Raw genomic sequence first — 20,069 nt, forward strand, 5'->3', positions numbered from 1 at the left:
CCATTTTGTAAATTCTTACTTTTTATTTCCCCTTTTATATAAGTACAGCTCTACGAGATTTACATATTTTTTGAGTTGAGAGGTAATATAAGTGACACGATGCAAATCACGTTACATAGCATTCCCAGGCATGAACAATGAGGATCTTACATATTTTCCTATATTTGGTTGGTACGATAATAATAAAAATGATTATAATAATCATTATTCTTGCCTTTAATGCAACAATTTTCACATTGGGAGGACATCTCAAATGATTTCAGAGATTTACTGCAAAGTATAATGACTGTGTATTTTATAGGCAAAAGCAGCAGACAATTTGCATACAGCAATGTCCATGAAGTGAATGACCCATTTTATCTGTAAGAAACTCCCTTTTTCATTTACTGATAGGCAATGATCTTGCCTCGGCAGTGGACACAGTCTGGGGGTTTAGGAGCATGTGCTCCCTGTGGGCATGTGATTCGATAGAGTGATTGGATACTCCTTATACATTGCTGGTCTCAGATCTCTCTATAGGTAGCCCTGGTAATGACACCTCAGACACCCAAACATAAACAAGACAAGACACAGAGGTCTGCAAGTTCTACCTCTAGATGACTACCTGTTGCATAATGAGGGCGGACATGTTCAACATTGCAAAAAGCACATCTCCCCCTTCCCACTACCAGCAACAACATGTTTTAATGGGGCACAAAGCTACTGAAGCCATTACCTGTGCAGTGCACATGGATGCAGCGTGTAAGAAACACAGCTGATGGCATTCCCTGAAAGACGAACAGAGCTGTCGTCATTTGCTGCATGAAGGAAACGTGGCTTTTGCCATTGTCTCAGTGCCTCAGAAAGTCAGCAACTGCGCGTGTGAGTTCAATAAGTTATAACCAAACGCCCACAATAACGAGGCACTCCAACAGGGTCGTCTGTACCTAGAAACGCATAATAATGAAACCTGGGGTGCGAGTAGGGGGATGGGGGAAGTGTCAGACTTTGTTCCATTCAACAATGATAAGCCTCACTATGATGAATGGGTAGAAAAATATAAGATTTAATGGAGGGAACAGAAACGTATCAGTCATCTAGCATTAAATACAAGGCAACTCTGAATACACACCAACTGACAACAGTACAGCGAGATTTTCACTATCCATTCACCGGTGGGGTCTCTATCCTCACTGGGAAGATGACAGATCTGACAGCCTTAACAAGAGACTAAAATAACCGATTTTCGACAATACACTGCATGCAGTTTATTGTACAAGTGGTTAGAATCTGCCATGATTAATTGGGTCTGCAGCCAACTAAAGTGTTACAAATGTATACACCCAGCACCAGTTCAGAAAATACCATTTGCGAACAATATTTTGTTGGGAGGAATTCTTTCGTCAACAGGAGTCAAGGAGCCATCATCCCAGCTGCCATCTTCCATGACAGCACTGCCAGGTGAGTAATGAACTCTTCAGACGAATGGAGACAAATTCAAGACAATTCAAGTTTGCAGCAGGGCCTTGCTGCTTACAAGATAAATACTCTAAGGGTGCCACTTCAACCGATGATTAACAATCCCGCTTGCTCTGTGGCCCTATAGCACAACTCTAGTGGGCAGGAGACGAGAGAAAAAAATTACCTTTTTGTGGAGTGCATGAAATTCGCTGTACCTCTTCTCTACAAAGTGCTTCCTTCCACTCATTAGAACCTCAATTTTAAATACCTGCAAAGGCAAAAGATAAGACTCTGTTTATATCAGACTGACGACCATAACACAACTACTACTTTCAGTGCCATGATCCAGACATGGATTTTGCAAAAAAAACACAAAGAGGCTCGTGAGACAGCTAAACAGCATTGATTTATGACTGCTACAAGCTCTGCTGATCAGTTTGTTCAGAAAACAAATTTAACCGCAATTAGATTCTGGCTTGTTTATTTTTTGAACCCTTCCCATTGCCTGCACATTGCTGAGACATTGATGAGGTTAGCATTAACTTTATTACAGAGGTTTTTGGAGTCAAACATTTCCACAAAGCCTGTAGCTAAATAGGCCAGTTTCTGATGCTTGAAGCACAATCTACAATGAGCAACGCAACATTAAAAGGCATCTTGTGGAAAATTTGCAGCCAAATTAATATCCTTGTAACCTGCACATTAAAACTAAAATTACAGCTGTACATTTTCAGTCTGCTAGAACAAGGATAAAATATGGCAAAAGTTCACTTTCATTACAAGATAAATTTGACAGGTTCTATTGCTTTCACTGGCCTGTGCGAGGTTGAAGGGCCAGGATAGCAAGTCTCTTGGTATACTAATTAATACCCAGAACAGTGCCTGCACCTTGAAACGTAGGTCGCTGATTTGGTCTGGAAAATGGCTGATAAAGAACATAGGGGAAAACGGTCAATATTGCATAGGAACTCAGTATGCAACATACACAGCCAGCAATGATTGTTGAATGAACTTCTTAACAGTAAAGTACTGTAGTGCAATGACCCCAGGAGAAATTCACTCACTGTATAGTTAAAAAAATACAGCATTCACTACTTGAAAATTACAGCAATACATTGGTAACTGTACAATCCCGTGTTACCAACCCTCACCAAGAAAGGTTGTCTGCAATCTAGTCAAATGTTTAGAGGCGGAGAAAGTTGTGTAGAACAAAGCTAGAATTGTTGATTAAGCAATGCTTTTTTCCAAGATCCATATAGAACAGAACAGGAAGGGAAACAATTTCAAACAAGCTGTCTTTTTTTGCTACTGCTATGCTTTGTGTCAAATACAGAAAATATAAATGTAGAAATAATTGAATAACCTCCTATTTTTCCCCCAAGTAATTTTTCAATGAAGTTTATAGCAAGACGAAAGAAGTAGAACACCTGTGAATCAGCCTGGCTCTCGCCTCCGAGTCGGGAGGTTGTGGGTTCAAGCCCTACATGGGGATTTGGAATCGCATCGTCTAAGATGACACTCCAATGCAGTGCTGGGGGTGTGCAGCATTGTCAGAGGTGCCGTCCTTTGAGACGTTAAACCGAGGTCCCGTCTGCCTGTTCAGGTGGACGTTAAAGATCCCAAGGCACTATTCGAAAAGAAAAGGGAGTTTCTCTCAGTGTCCTGGCCAACAATCCCCTAAATAAAATTGCTCATCCACTCCATGGCTGTTTGTGGGACATTGCCCGGTCCAATAGAAAAGTACGGGAACATTCGCTTAAAATTGCGGGGAGATTTACAATTTTTTTGGAAAATTGCAGGGGCATTTTACTGCCAACCTCCACTTTTTCACTTTATTGATAAAAACTAAACACATATTAGATTGTTGCAAAACAAAATAACTTTCTTTAACATAACCTGAATGGCCCTTTTTTTTGTGGGGTGAAGGGGGTGGGGGGGGGGGGAAACACCAGGGAGACTACAGGAGCTCACCACCTCCTGCCTCTCGGGGCTGGCACTGCACACAGACCCAAAGACTCAGAGAGAGAGAGAGAGAGAGACACATACACATATACAGAGACACACACACTCACAAACCACATAGACACACATTCTCAGAGAGAGAGAGACACACACAGAGATATACACACACACACACATATATATATATATATATATATAAAAAGAAGACACACAGAGACACTCAGAAACACACATACATATAGAAGACACACAGACACACTCACAAGCATATATATAGAGGAGAAGCAGACACACTCACACAGACACTCACAAGCAGACTCACATACAGAGGAGACAGACACACTCACAGACACATAGAGAGACACTCACACAAACACATGGAGAGAGGGACACACAGACACTCACATAGAGACACTCATAAACACATAGAGAGAGAGAGAGAGAGAGACACACACACACACCACACACAGAGACACACACACACCACACACACACACACACACCACACACAGACACACACACACACCACACACAGACACACACACACCACACACAGATACACACACCATACACAGACACACACACACCCCACACACAAAGACACACACACACCACACACAAAGACACACACACCACACACAGACACACACACACACCACACAGAGACATACACACCACACAAAGACACACACACACACCACACACAGATACACACACTACACAAAGACACACACACACACCACACAGATACACACACCACACACATAGACACACACGTACACACCACACACAGATACACACACACACACACGCACACACCACACACAGAGACACACACGCACACACCACACACAGAGACACACACACAGACACACACAGACACACACACCGACACACACACACACACCACACACAGACACACCACACACAGAGACACACACACACCACACACAAACACACACAGACACACACACACACAGACACACACACACACAGACACACACACACACAGACAGAGACACACGCACACAGACAGAGACACACACTCACATGCAGACACACACACACTCACACGCAGACAGAGAGACACACACACACACACACACACTCACACGCAGACAGAGAGACACACACACACACTCACACGCAGACAGAGAGACACACACACACACTCACACGCAGACAGAGAGACACACACACACTCACACGCAGACAGAGAGACACACACACACACACACTCACACGCAGACAGAGAGACACACACACACACTCACACGCAGACAGAGAGACACACACACACACACACACTCACACGCAGACAGAGAGACACACACACACACACACACACTCACACGCAGACAGAGAGACACACACACACACTCACACGCAGACAGAGAGACACACACACACACTCACACGCAGACAGAGAGACACACTCACACGCAGACAGAGAGACACACACACACGCAGACAGAGAGACACACACACTCACACGCAGACAGAGAGACACACACACTCACACGCAGACAGAGAGACACACACACTCACACGCAGACAGAGAGACACACACACTCACACGCAGACAGAGAGACACACACACACTCACACGCAGACAGAGAGACACACTCACACGCAGACAGAGAGACACACACACACACACACTCACACGCAGACAGAGAGACACACACACACACTCACACGCAGACAGAGAGACACACACACACACTCACACGCAGACAGAGAGACACACACACACACTCACACGCAGACAGAGAGACACACACACACACTCACACGGACAGAGAGACACACACACACTCACACGGACAGAGACACACACACTCACACGCAGACAGAGAGACACACACACACTCACACGCAGACAGAGAGACACACACACACTCACACGCAGACAGAGAGACACACACACTCACACGCAGACAGAGAGACACACACACCCACAGACAGAGACACACCCACAGACAGAGACACACCCACAGACAGACACACACCCACAGACAGATAGAGACACACACACACACTCGGAGAGACACACACCCACAGACAGACACGCACACCCACAGACAGACACACACCCACAGACAGACACACACCCACAGACAGACACACACCCACAGACAGACACACACCCACACACACCACACAAACACACACACTCAGGCCGAGGCACACAGAGACTCACCACACACACAGAGACACACCACACACACAGAGACGCACACTCACAGAGACACACACCACACAGACAGAGACACACACAAACAGGCAGAGACACAGAGACACACACCACACACACACACACCACACATACATACACACACACATACACCACACACACAGACACACACACATACAATGACAAACACACCCATACAGACACAGACACACCACACACTGAGACACACACCACACACAGACACACACCACACACAGACACACACCACACACATACACACACAGACACACACACCACACACACAGTTACACACACAGACACACACACATAAAGACAAACACACCCATACAGAGACACACACACCACACACGCAGACACACACACACCACATAGCGACACACATACAGACACACACAGCGACACACAGACAGAGACAGACAGAGACACAGACAGAGACATAGAGAGACACTCACAAACACATAGAGACACACACACACACACACACAATCACACAAACACACAGACAACAGCCGGCCTCCGAGTGAAGCCCATTTGCCACTTGTGCTGCACACGTGCGTCTGGAGCCACCTCACCCACAGTGACGTCAGGTAAACAGCCGGGAGGCCGCGGGCCACAAGCTACATTTACGGTGGGTTTGTAGCGGAGGGGGTGTTTATAGCGGATTCCACGAAAAAAATCTGGCCGCACTTTTTTACTTGACCAGGACATTGCTCTGTACAAACTGGCTGCCATGTTTCACCCACAAAATACAATCAATCCACGTATAATAAATCCTGTGAAGCACTTTGAGACGCCTTCATGACATGATAAGGCACTATATCAAATGCAAAGATTATCATTATTATTACTGCTGCATTTGGGGTCTGTGAACCCACAGAAGAATGGCGATAGACAGGATTTTTTTCAGCATTCTCTCAATGCCAAATATGATGGTACCCGGCTAATTTGAATGACCTGTTCAAAGCTAACAACAAGTTAGTTGGGATTGTCTTTACCAATTGTGGTAACTGGTAAGCAGTACAAGCTAACAGTTCCTTCAGGAGGTAAATTCACTCTCAGTGTGACATAAATATAAGACAAGCAGAGCCGTTGATCTGTGATGCGTTAGCTGTTCTCAGTGGGAAGGGAGTCATAGCACAACCCCATTATAATCAGATTTGTGCTATGAAGTAACATGTTATAACGGGGCTGCAATGTATTGACTATTTACTTGATGCTCCCAAGATTCATCTTGTTCCCACAATTTGGGTTGAACATTCACACTGGTTATGTCTTTGGCAGTGCACCACTCCCCTTAATATTTTCTCCCATGAAAACAAATTGAATTCATCAGTTCAGCAACAATTTTTGACAACTCAAATGCTCTCCTGACATATCAATAACTTTTTAAAGGAAAGGTGCTTCAATTGATACACAGCAGAAATGTAGACACATCATGAGGAATTCGGGTTAATTTGATTTGCAATTAAATCTCTATTCTGGATCAGCCTTTTTTTAAATAAACATCACATTTACTGAACAGTCAACAATCAAAATTTGTTCCCATCTGTACTGATTGATTATTTCCCACTTGTACTAATGAACACCCAATCATTGTGCTGTGATCCAAAATATATTGTGTTGTACTCATCACTACATTTAAGTCCACCTGCCATTCCTTAACATGTCCCAGTCACTCTGAACACTATCAATCAACAGCAACAACTTGGATTTATATAGCGCCCTCCATGCCGGATGCCGTCTCAGAGCGCTTAAATCATTCTTAAACGACTTACCCCAAAGCCTATGTAAAGTATATTACAAGAACAACTTTTCATTCACAACATACACATTTACAGTTAGTGTAAAAAGCAAGAAATTCCAAACAGACTTATCCAGTTACTGCCTTCCAGTTCATATAGGTGTTTCGATTTATCACCATCTTCTGATTTCTATTACAAGTCCATTTTCAATCTAATGCTAATTTACTATTAACTGCAAGAGGATTATTTAGACTTCTTTAGAAGCAAGACAGATGCACACACGTAAATACAGGCCTAGAGAGAGCAAGTGAAGAATTGAGGCCAAGAGATAATCATCTAATGTGTTTTATGATAAACTTTAGAATTAGAGAGCATGTGCTAGGTTCATACTCTGTGCAATCAAGTATACCCCCAAAGGAATTAACTTTTCTTTTGCCAAGAACCAACTGCCTATTCTTCAGATGGACTCAAAGATTCCACAAATCTATTCAACAAGAGATGACAGTTTCTCCCACTGTGTTCTGGCCAATAATTCTCCACTGCCTAGAGAGTCTCACATTCTTCGTTTAAGAAAAGCAAGACGGGAAACATGCATACAATCCAAAATTAGATATGTGCAAAAAATCTAATATCTACACAATCTTTTGCTGTTTTTGTTTGCACCAGTTTCAGCATTTTGTTTAAAGGAGCGGAATGGTGTGGGTCACGTAATTCTTCACAGGCACTACCTATGCTTTCTTTAGGAAAGTCCTCCCCCCTCCCCCATGGAGCCAGATGCTCCATCTAATTGCCCACAAGCCAGTCAAGCACAATTTCATTCAGGTTACAATGAAGATTGAAAGAAATTGACCCACACTTGACAAAATGGGAATCCAGCCCACTAACAATTGGACTGCCATCCCAATTTCAGAACCTGTTTGGGAACACAAGTAGGTATCTCTTTCCTGTTCTTTGTATAACATACGGGGATGTGCCAGGAATAGCAGCACTGTGCAATGAAGGCATAGCCCCTTTTACTCCTCTGCTAACAGCCAGCTTCCAAGACCTCTTAACCTTTTCTGAGACCTGCAACAAAACATCAGCTGAAGACCCTGAGGTGTAAGTTAGAGACCTGAATGGACAGCACTATGGTATGAATCACTGTCACTCTAAATGTAGAATCAGCACTTCCAAACTCGTTCTACCTGGACATCTAAAGAGGAAGGTTGGGGGGAAATAGCTGTTCCAAGAGGTTTGGTATTGATTTCCACCCCCCCACCCCCACCCCCGAACAGAGGCTTTTGCTGGTTAGATGATACATCATAATCAGGTCATTTGTACCAGTCCTTCAACAGCTGAGGAACACAATATGTCGACTTGCAGAAGCTTAGAACCACTTTGGGATATTGAAGCTTTTTTTAAAAAAAAACAAGTTGTAACTTTTTATGTAACTTTCTTTCAAAAAGATCAGATGTCAAGTGTTTTTTAATTAGATGCTGTCACTTTTTACAGTACTGTACAGTATTTTAGAAGTGATATTGACCCCTTACTTCCTGCTGCCCCTCCAACGGTTACACAAAATTAGACTCAAGACTATCTAACCTGAATTGGTTCTTACTGTACAGCACTTGCTTCAAAAGAAAATTTATACTTCCCAATCAAAAATCAATAAGATCCTGACCCAGCATACTAACAGACATCCAAAACAGCAACAAGAAAAGCCAATTAAAACAGAAACAATGTTTTGCCATTCTCGGGCAGGCAATCTAAAATAAACCACATCTGCAAGATTTTGTGTCCTCAAAGCTACAGGAATGCAACAAATGGGACTCTTCAATCTTTCAGATCATTTTAAGTAAAATATAATTCTCCGGCATTGGACAATCTACTTTTCTTCCCCACAGAAGAATTTTTTTTCAATTCAGTTTATGGTAAAATGCATTGGAATGTGTGACATCATGTCTGTGCCCATTACACTATCTGTAAGGAATGGCGAGACAGCAGAAAACAATGCACTTTGTAACATGAACCAGAAGAGAAGAAATCATGGTTAAATCAAATTCCCAACTCTAATTCAAACAGGATCACAGACCAATTTTTTTAAAATGACCACCATGAATACAATCACTTATAATAGCACAGAATAACGGTAGCTGGTTTGATCCCCATATTCTGTGAAACAAAATCATACAGGAGTTTAGGTCAGATTTCTTGCTCCACCACTTCTGCCCAATGTGAATAGGTTACAGTCATTAATCAGCATCAGGAGAACTGAAGCATTTTCGTTCCATCCACAAATACATGTAGCTGTTTAGGAAGTGTGGATGATATACTTAGACATTTCATCCCAGGTAGATAACCTCGCTTAAGCACCTGAACAAATTTTGGGTTGAATCCCAGTGTGCACTCTCAGGCCTTCACCCCTTTGAGTGAGTGTCATGGTAAATAACGTGGGGTGGTGGGTGCAAGAGGGAGAGGAGGGAGATAAGCAGCATTACTGACTCTGAAAAGACATACGTGTTGAAGTCATGCAGGTCCTTGGTAATTGTTGATGGTTGACCATCAATGAGACCTGGAGATGTCGTCTTGTCGGGAATCCTGCAAAGCCACCGCTTTAATGTGAACCTAAGCCTGACGAGCATCCTTCTAGCTGACGATTCCCATGAAACTCGGTCCCATATGTTTGTTATTATCAACTTTACAAATGAAATGTTAATAAATGCATTGTAAACCACAAATGTGCAGCAAGTGAGAAAGCCTGTGAAGCTCTTGTAAAGGCTTTTAAAACTTACACATTCAACTCAGCTCCACTAAAGCCACCCAACACCACCACCCCATCCCCACACTGCTCAACTCAAAAGAGAACCCTCCCCACCCTCAATACAACTCCACTTTAACAACTTCAAACAACAACTTGCATTTACATAGCGGCCTTCACATGCGGCAATATCTCGGAGCGCTTGAACCTAAACTATGTTAAATCACTAATGGGCACTTTGCAGCTTTACTAGGTCTAATACTGATATTCAACTAAGTGTTAAAACTGTAAAAACTATATGGCAAAATTTAGGAAAACAAGCATCAAACTTGAGTGGCCCAGCCTACCACCCCTTGCTTGTACATAAGCAACACAAGTTCTTCTCATCTTGAGTTTCAACAGAAACTCCTGTCAGCATAAAAACAGAAGACCAGGTAAATTTGACAGAATGGGGAAACAAATGCCCAAACCCAGCTTCAGAGGCAGGTGCAGACTCGCAGCAGCATTTCCGAATACAAAATGTCAGTGGATTCCATGAGTCACATTTACTTTGCGGATCTCAGAATTAGTCTTGGTTTGACACTCAAATGGTTTGATATACTAGATGCTTGAAATTGCATGCAAGTCAAATGTCTTTTTTTGTACATGAAGCAGACAGTAGTGGAGACATTCCAGTGTAGTGAAACTAGATTTAGTATGCCAGCAGCCCAGCTGTTACCGTGATAATGGAAAGACTATCTGTAACAATAGTTATTTTCTATCATTAGCCACAGGATTATTACCATTTAAAGCTACCCAATGTTACAAATACAACTGAATTAAATGATTTGTGTGCTTATCTTTTGCAGTGATTAAATTGGTGATGCATTTTAACATAAAAGCAATCCTATCTAAAATAAAGCATCAGGATAATTGAGTGCATAAAGTAAAGTGCATCAGTACTTTCAGCTGGAGAATCGTTGTAAATGCACAGATCTGAGTCCAATTAGAGTCGGACCAACTGACACATACAGTAGAGTCCTGTAGCGTATTGGTTAGAGCACTCGCCTCGCAAGCGAGGGAACCTGGGTTCAATTTCTGGGTGGGGCAAAACCTTAGGCAAGTTTCCTTACTTCACACTCCTCTGTTTGTCTTGCAATAAGTAGGAACCCGGTTGTTAGTTGATTGGTGGATTGCTTTTCCGGGGGTAATAATCCCTTTTAAAAAAAAATCACTCAATCCACGAGTTTGTGGGACACTGTGTGGAATTGGCTGCCACGTTTCACCAACAAAATGTACAGTCAATTCACTTTGCAGTATATTCCGTAAAACCCCTTTGAGACATCTCAACAACATGATAAGTCAAGGCTTATTATTAGTAATAGGGAAGAATTTTAAAAATAAAACGTATCTACATATTCAAGGACTATGCTTCACTGAAATCAAATTTTGCTAAAGTGCTTCTAAACTGAAGGGGAGGCCTTGGAAGAATCTTAGTACCCAGTAATTTGTACAAACTATCTCCCACGTTAAAGTTATCCTTATCCTGCTGACTATATTTCAAAAGAAAGTAGTGCCGTCATATCTAAGGAGGATATTTATTTCATTCCTTTGTATGACATGTTAAACCAAGTGCCGGACTGCCTATTCAGGTGGATGTTAAAGATCCCAATGCACTATTTGAAAAATGAAGGGAGTTTTTCTGGACAACAATCCTTCAGATAAAATTGGTCATTTCATGGTTGTTTGTGGGGCATGGCAGTGCACAAAATTAGCTGCTGCATTCTCTTACAAATAAAAGACGCTACACTTTACAAGATTATCTTAACTCCCTTAAAAGTGAACATGAAAAATAGGTAGGGAGGATTTACTTTTTAAAAATAACATTTTATATTTATTTAGCACCTTTCGATGTATTGGTTATCAGTGATTATGCTGGATGTTCCATTAAGGAAGTACTTACATGTTGTAATATTAATGTTGAAGATCCAATAGTAGTAGCACGGCAATTAAAAGACGCAGCCACACTGCCCCTTTGACAACCACATTTTTCTCATTGTCAGGGCTTTTAGCTCATAGATTCCGATTGGGAGTGTCAGTGAAGTCTATCAGCTGAAAGTCCTTATAACGAGAAAACTAGGGTTGCCGGGAGCAGTTTCACTGCTCTATTAATGTTGGGAGAGTGCTGCATTGTCAGAGGTACAATCCAATGTTCTGTAATAAGAGAAGGATTGATTTATCAAAATTCTTTTTTCAATTTGGTTTCATTTTTTGTAAAACAACAAAAGTTATTTTACACTCTCTGGAATACACTTTTGATGGGTGGGGTGGGGGGGGGGAGAAACAAGAAATAAAAGTGATATCCGTCAGTAAAAGGATTTGTTTCTACTGAGGTTCAGGCACATCTCAAAAAGGGCATTTACTATATCCATATGTTAACAAATTCCAAATTCTTACATCTTGCTTTGTATGTTCTCCAGAAGACAGTTAGATGACTTACAAGACATTTCATGGTTTTAATCATTTTCCTCCACCTCAGGAGGTTTTCTCTAAAAATACTACTTGGCAGAAACACATGCACACAGACAAACACTATTCATACTATAAAACACTGTAATACTAAGTACAAAGCATCCTTGAATGAAATCAGTAACTATGACATATTGCCAACGAGTAAAACCACTTTGAAGAAAGCAGCCACTAGGTGGAGTTGGTGTTTTATATGAAGTTAATCACATTTGCACAGTACAGTATATGGTAAATATAGAATGAAATAATTCTGGGATGTTGCAAGAGTACCATAACGCACGAGCAAGGGAAGTACTCTGCAAATGTCATCCACCTCCAGAGTAGGGCTTGAAATTCCACCTGTCATTTGTCTTAGTTTTAAGACCATTGGAAAATTATTAGATTCAATCAATATGCAAGCTGGTTATTTGCAATTGTTAAAAAGGTCGGCAGAAAAACACCTTCAAGTAACAATGAATTTAAGAATTTTGCAAAATTCTGCACGATCTTCAATTTTAAGACAATGTTCTCAGATCAGGTGGAATTTACATAGATGCATGAAAAACAAACACATCAAGTCGACACTTTCACTACCCAGATTTTAACCCTCGTGCAGTACATACTGTTGAATTATCTATCGGTCAGACACCTTTCTTGTTTTAATTTTTTTTAACCTAGTAATCTGAAAGTATAATAATAATATATAACTGACCACAAGGAGTAGAAAACACAAACAATGTATCACAAAACTCTCATTGATGAATAGCTCTTACTGTAGTTTCGCTACATGTTACTAACTGGATCTTTTAAAAAAATTCCCAAATGAAGGAAATATAATGTGCAAGATTATCCAAACCAAAAGGAATGTTTTAATATTTACAAACGAGATACATGCTGACCACCTAACTGAATTTAAAATACACATTCAAAACCACATTCTAAATCATGTTCATTCTCACAAGTGTTGTCATATTGTTTAGCAGCAATGATGCTTTTGGCCCCAATTTTTTCCTTTTATTTGCCCCCTACTGAAGGCACAGACTCCTCCTGGGGAAGTCCCATGGACACTGACCAACCTTCAATCTCTCGTAGTCATGTTGCAATGGCAATCTTTAAAAAAAACATTAAATGTCCAAGTTTAGACAAATCAGTAAAAACTAAACCTGAGAGTGAATTAAAAATACTACGGCAGCTTTGAAATATGTTCTCTGGATAGGATGCATTTTATGTTGAATTATTCATTTTTGCTTGTGAAGAAAATTAAATATTTTATTTTTCAAAAAATGAAAATCTATAATTATCGTTTCCAAATCAGTGAAGAAGTGCACCTCAATCCAGAACTCATTTTAATATTACTCCAAACACAGATAGACATCCCTGGAATTAAAAATTGGCACTGTACCATACATCTTTATTTTCAACTCATTAGAAATCAATTGCGAAAGTTATTGGTGAAATGGACAGATTAGTAATTTGTCAATGGATTGGCCAACAGCAAGATGGCTTCATCCAAAAAGATAAACTGTATATTGGCAGACTTTTAATCAACATTATTAATGTTAGTGAGAAAAGAGAATATTCCTGACACTGCAATATCTTTAGAAATTGGAAAAGCATTTGTATCCTTAAAATGCTCTCTCAGGTTATAATGTTTGAATTATAGCAATTTCATATTATTTTATACAATACGGTATTCATTTTGGTTTCATAAATATACTTTTAATACTAAAATCTCATTTAAAGAAGCTCGTGTGTTAAGATTTCTCCAAAATCTTAGAGTTAAGCATATCATTACAGTATTTAGCATCACACACAAAATATCCGTGACTTACATGATTAAATTGATCCAATACAACTTTAGATTATAAAAAACTGTAGCAATATCACAGGATTGGTTGCATCACCTTGTAAACAATGTACATTAATTTGGATTTTGGAGGCTAATCGGGTGAGGGTGTGGATCACTGCAAGCAGACAAGGATTAAAATAATTAAAGTTATTAGTGCATTTAGATCAAAGATCATACAGATCAGCACAATGTGGCCTACACAGAACATTTTTGACAATTTTACGATCTAAGTTGAGATATACCAGTGCTTGGAAACAACAAGTTCCCACTTCAGCCACCCAAACCGAGCATCAAGCCCTCCCAAGGTTTGGCAGAGTGTTCAATTGCTGAGTAAATTATGTCGACTCGAGCCCCAATAAACTGCCATAATCACCCTGGACGAGACTACTGTTAATTGTATCACCTCCTCTCACGCTCATCAAACTCACAGCCTCACTGACTCAAGTTGCCAATTTGATACAAAATATCTACTATTTTGTGTAGTAGTCTAACACACACCAAGAGGTAGACTAAACGTTCAAATTCATTTTACATACAGTCTACACCAGATTAAAAACTACAGTCGCAGAGGCAAAAGGGTAGCACGCTAATCCATTGCATACAACAACAACTTGAATTTATATAGCGCCCTTCCCGCGGGGTAGCCACCTGGAGTGCTGGACAGTGGCAGAGTCTGACCCCGAGCCAGGGGGAGAGGGAGATGGCCGTAAGCGCGGTCAAAAAGAAAGGTCTTTAAGAGGGTCTTGAAAGTGGGGAGGGAGGTCATTGTGTGAGGGAGTTCCAGAGTTTCGGCGCGTAGTGGCTGAAGGCACAGCCACTGATGGTGGAACGAGGGACAAACAGGAGGCTGGAGGAGGCAGCGGATAGTGAAGTAGTGGTTAAGCAGATCGAATAGATAGGGAGGTGCGAGGGCATGAAGGGGTTTAAAACCGAGTGAGAGGATCTTGAAATCGTTCCGTTTGGCAATTAGGAGCCAATGAAACCTGGCAAGAACTGGTGTGATGGGGGTACGGAATTTTTGTGCGAGTGAGTATTCAGGCGGCGGAGTTTTTAATTAATTGTACTTTGTGTATGGTGAAGCTGGGGAGACCAACGAGAAGGGCATTGGAATAGTCCAGCCAAGAAGTGATGAAGGCGTGGACGAGCGGTTTGCCTGCATTGGTTGTGAGGTACGGACGAAGGCAGGCAATGTGGCAGAGACGGGCAATGTGGCGGAGGTGGAAAAAAGCAGTCCTGGTCAGGGAATGGATGTTGGGGAGAAAGCAAAGCTGTGGATCAAACCTAGCACCTAAATTGCGCACGGGTTTGGTGAGTCTGAGGGAAAGCCCAGGAAAGTTTAGGAGTTCAGACCCACAGAGAAAAGACGTTGACAGGAGTCAGGCTTCCATCTTGCTGACATTCAGCTGCAGGAAATTTGTGCTTATCCAGTCCTTGATGTCCGTCAAACAAGCTGACACCCAGCACATTCACTGTATCATTGTTCTATTGACAAAGAAAACATTCATTTCAAAACGGCCATGAAGTGAATGACCAATTTTATCTATTGGATGGTTGGTCAGGACGCTGGGAGAACCCCCTTCGGGTTTTGGATAGCGGCAGAGGTTCTTTAACATTCATCTGAACAGGCAGACGGGATCTCGTTTTAATGACTTATTCGAAGGATGGCATCTCCAGCAATGCAGCACAGACCCATTACTGCACTGGAGTGTCGGCCTAAACTATGAGTTTGAAGTCCTGATGCGGGGCTTGAAACCACAACCTTCAGTGGGAGTGCTACCAATAGGCCAGGTTGAAGGACAAAGATTCACATAAGAATGATGTCTAAAGCACTTCTCAGGGTATACTGTAAAGTGGATTGACTGTGTATTTTGTAGGTGAACATGGCAACCAACTTACAGACAGTAATGTCCCAGAAAAAAAACAAATTTTGTTACTACTAGAAGAGTATTAGAAAGCGAGAGTGCCCAGGATGTCCCCATTTGTGCAGATCATTTGTGCAAAAATAATAATAGCATTACTATTTGCATTTGATATAATAATGAAATAATTTGAACTAAAAATATACAGGATGCTGTATTTAGGACAGATCAAACACAACGTCAATTCGATATTTATACAACATCTTTCGCATTGTGAGGACGTTTGAAAGCACTACCAGAGTTGGCTGGAAGACCAGCTGGGAGCGAGGGGAGATGGTAAAAAGCATGGTCAAAAAGAAAGGTGTTAAGGCAGACTTTATACTTGGGGAGGGAGGGGGCAATGTGGAAGGACTCTGGGATGGAGTTCCAGGAAACAGCGGCAGATAGGCTGAAAGCTTGTCCACCCATGTTGGGGCAGGTCAGATGGGGGTCATGAAGCTGGCCAGTGTTTGCTGAGTGGAAGGAGCAGAGGAATCATTCAAAATTAAGGATTCTTTGGGGAATAATCGAGGGGAGGAGAAAGAGAAGGAAAAAAAAATCTGGGAATAATCTGGTCCCAATCCAATTAAAAAAATAGATTTATAAGAATGGATCTCAGGGATGCAATTCACACAGCAATTATGATCCATTAAATAAGAAGGTCATGGTGAACCACTGACCAGCTTATCAATTACAACTAGATCAGGAGGGAGATTTGTTTTTAAAACAAGTGAATAGGAAGAAATACATAACTGGAACATCTGTCACAAATGAGAATCTAACAATTCACTTTTACTTGATTCATTTTGCTAAGGATTTCAAAATGTTTTAAACACGAGCAACATTTTCCGACACAAAAAAAATGTAATTCACAAAGTACTAATGCATACACAATCCCAAAGTACTTGCAACACCAACATACACAATTTATTATGCATTTATGGCTCAACTCTGCTCAAAAATTGCTTTTGGTCTGCAATGAGGCTACTTTTCAATCAGCTATCATTTACGCTGATCCTTCCAAAGGCATCTTTTCTATGAAGTTTCCGATAGCATTTCTGCCTCCATAAAATGCAGATGCCACTGTACATCAAGCCTCTGTTTCCTTCCTCGCATGGACAGTCTAAAGCAGTTTTCCTGATCTCTTTCAACTTGAAATGTTGTCAATATATAGATTGTCTAGCTTTCTAATTCAGTGAAAAATCTAGTTTTCTATTAGTCTCTGCCTTTCTAATTTTCAATACAGCTTTACTAGGTGTAATTATTAAAGGCAGATTCAAGAAAGCAATTACTAAGCTTCTGGGTTTGTATCTTCGAAGTCTTAATAAGCGGCAAGAAGTTGCTCTGAGACGACCAGAAAGGAGGACACAAATGGAGTTTATGTAGGAAATGGAAATAAATGCCTTTTATTAAATAAAATCATAAAATGTTTAGCTCTTTTTAAAAAAAATTAGGCAGGAGTATCTGAACCACACGCATGTATTCCGAGTACAAGTGCCCCCCAAATTTCTTCTATCCCCTATCTTTTAAATTATGTTCAATAATCTTTTAAGCTTTCATTCCCAGCAGAATCTTCCAAGGAAATTATTTACTATGATAGAAATGATATTTAAAAAATTATGAGAAAGTTCAACTTTGNAAAAAAATTTGATTTGCAGAAATTACTGGAGAGTATTGTTCTGGATGTTCAACTAAAAATAAGATACCATGAGAAGCAATCCACATAGAATCCTAATAGGTCATTCCTCATGAATCTGTGGCGTTCTTTGAGGCAATAACTAAACTAATGGAGGACTTATTCAGAGGATATAATTTGATAGTCCATGTGCAAGACTTTAGAAAGTTATAGCTCATGGAATTAATGGCAAATTACTGGATGAAATTAAAAATAGATTAGCTGTAGCTGTAGTAATCAAAAGCTAATTATGAATTGAAAAGTTTGCATCAAAATACTTTTGAATGCATCAAGCCAGCAGAACAAGAGGACATAGGTTTAGAGTTGCTAAGAGCAATTTCAGGACAGATACAAGGAAGTATTTCTTTAACCAGAGGGTAATTAAAGACTGGAACAGGTTGCCAGGTAGGGTGGTTGGCACCAGCACCCTGGACTCATTTTTTAAATTAAAAAAACAGTTTGGTGCTGTGATGAGAAGGTGGAAGGGGGGAGTATTTCAAGGCATGAAATCAATTGTTTGAAGGATCTTCTTCATCTGAACCAATCTTTTAATCTTGTGAAACAGTTTGATAAGCAGAAGACTGCAAAGGTCCCCTGTAATTCACACTGGACATAAATAATAAGACCACTTCTTGTAACACTTCAAAATAATCTGCACTAGAGGGTATGCAGGTAATTGATTAATATGAGGATAAGGATTTTGCCCACAAAATATAGTCAGTTCACTTTGTAGTGTATTCTGTGAAGCGCTTTGAGATGTCTCAAAGTCTTGATAAGGTGCTATATCAAATGCAAGTATTATTATAATTATTTTCTAAGTACCATTCATGTTCACCTAAAAAATACAACTACTAGACTTTACGATAAATCCTGTGAAAGGCCTTGAGATGTCCCATTAACATCAAATGCAAGGATTATTATTCTTCAAGTAGATCAGCCATCGGGACAATTAAGCAGATGGGCTCAAAAGTGGTAGGTGGATTTTAAAGTAGAGCAACAACAAAAGTACATTTGTAAAGTGCATTTTATGTCAGGAGGCCGTCCCAAGGCGCTGAACAGTCAGGGATCAGGACCTGAGCATGGGGGGGCTGGGTTGGGGTGAGGGAGGGCAGAGTGGTAGGAGGGCGGCTGAAGGCACGGTCGAATGATAAGAATATCCAAAACTAGAATTCCACATATTCCATACTCTGGAACTCCATCCCATGATCCCTTTGCCTTGCTTCCTCCCTTGCATTTTTAAGGCCGGTCTCAAGACCCTTCTCTTCGACCGTGCCTTTGGTCTCCCTCCCACCTCTCTGCCTTCCCTCACCCCTACACCACCCCTCCCCCATGCTCGGGCCCCAACATCTGACTGTTCAGCGGTTTGGGACGTCCTCCCGATGTGAAAGGCGCTCTATAAATGTCAGTTTTATTATTATTATATGCATGAACGTGTCTCAGTGTCTAGAATGGATGCACAATCTCTCCCTGGAAGAACGCACCCTGCTTACCAAATTCTAAAAAAAAAACAGGTGCAGGTTGGCAAAAGCCAAGGCTTGTGGACCCCTCAGTGTGCATTGGGGTACTGCTGGAATTTAACCATATAAAACCCTTGTGAGCGCTGTCTAGCAAACTTCCCACTGCTTGTCTAACTTGAGCTACCCTATCTGTTGGTTTGCAGAATTAACAAAGGCTGAGTGGGAAGAGTGCCCACACTTTGACCGTTCAAATGCTGGTGCCAAGCCAAACTGGTTAGTCTGTGAGTTGTCATAACTTGGAGTAATGCAGAGCCGCCTGGCTCAGGAAACAGGTTACTGAGACCACCACAGAGGGTTGACTTGATTCTGATATTCCATTGTCAATCACATCAACTTGGAAGCAGCTCAGTCCATGGAAACACTGTTAACCTTTCTCCTCTCCCTTCCCCCAGGAAGACAATCACTTACATTCTAGTGTGGCATTGACAAGAGCATTCGTAAATTACTGGGTTAGCCAATGAGTCAAACACCACAAGTCCTTATCATCATCATCGTGGAGTCCTGTAGCTCACTGGTTAGAGCACTCGCTTTGCAAGCGAGAGAC

General features: G+C 41.2%; 1 protein-coding gene across 8 annotated transcripts in view; it reads right to left on the reverse strand.

The window, feature by feature from the left end:
- Positions 1-20,069, reverse strand: part of LOC103182350 (sorting nexin-24) — an 82,237-nt gene that overhangs the window by 40,783 nt on the left and 21,385 nt on the right. For all 8 annotated transcript variants that reach the window (XM_042333792.1, XM_042333805.1, XM_042333791.1 and 5 more), the window contains one exon: positions 1,625-1,708. In XM_042333792.1, coding sequence (XP_042189726.1) covers positions 1,625-1,708 — 84 coding nt within the window. The remainder of the gene's footprint in view (positions 1-1,624; positions 1,709-20,069) is intronic.

This window comes from Callorhinchus milii, unplaced genomic scaffold (assembly GCF_018977255.1).
Source record: "Callorhinchus milii isolate IMCB2004 unplaced genomic scaffold, IMCB_Cmil_1.0 Scaffold1, whole genome shotgun sequence".
NCBI classification, from domain to species: Eukaryota; Metazoa; Chordata; class Chondrichthyes; order Chimaeriformes; family Callorhinchidae; genus Callorhinchus; species Callorhinchus milii.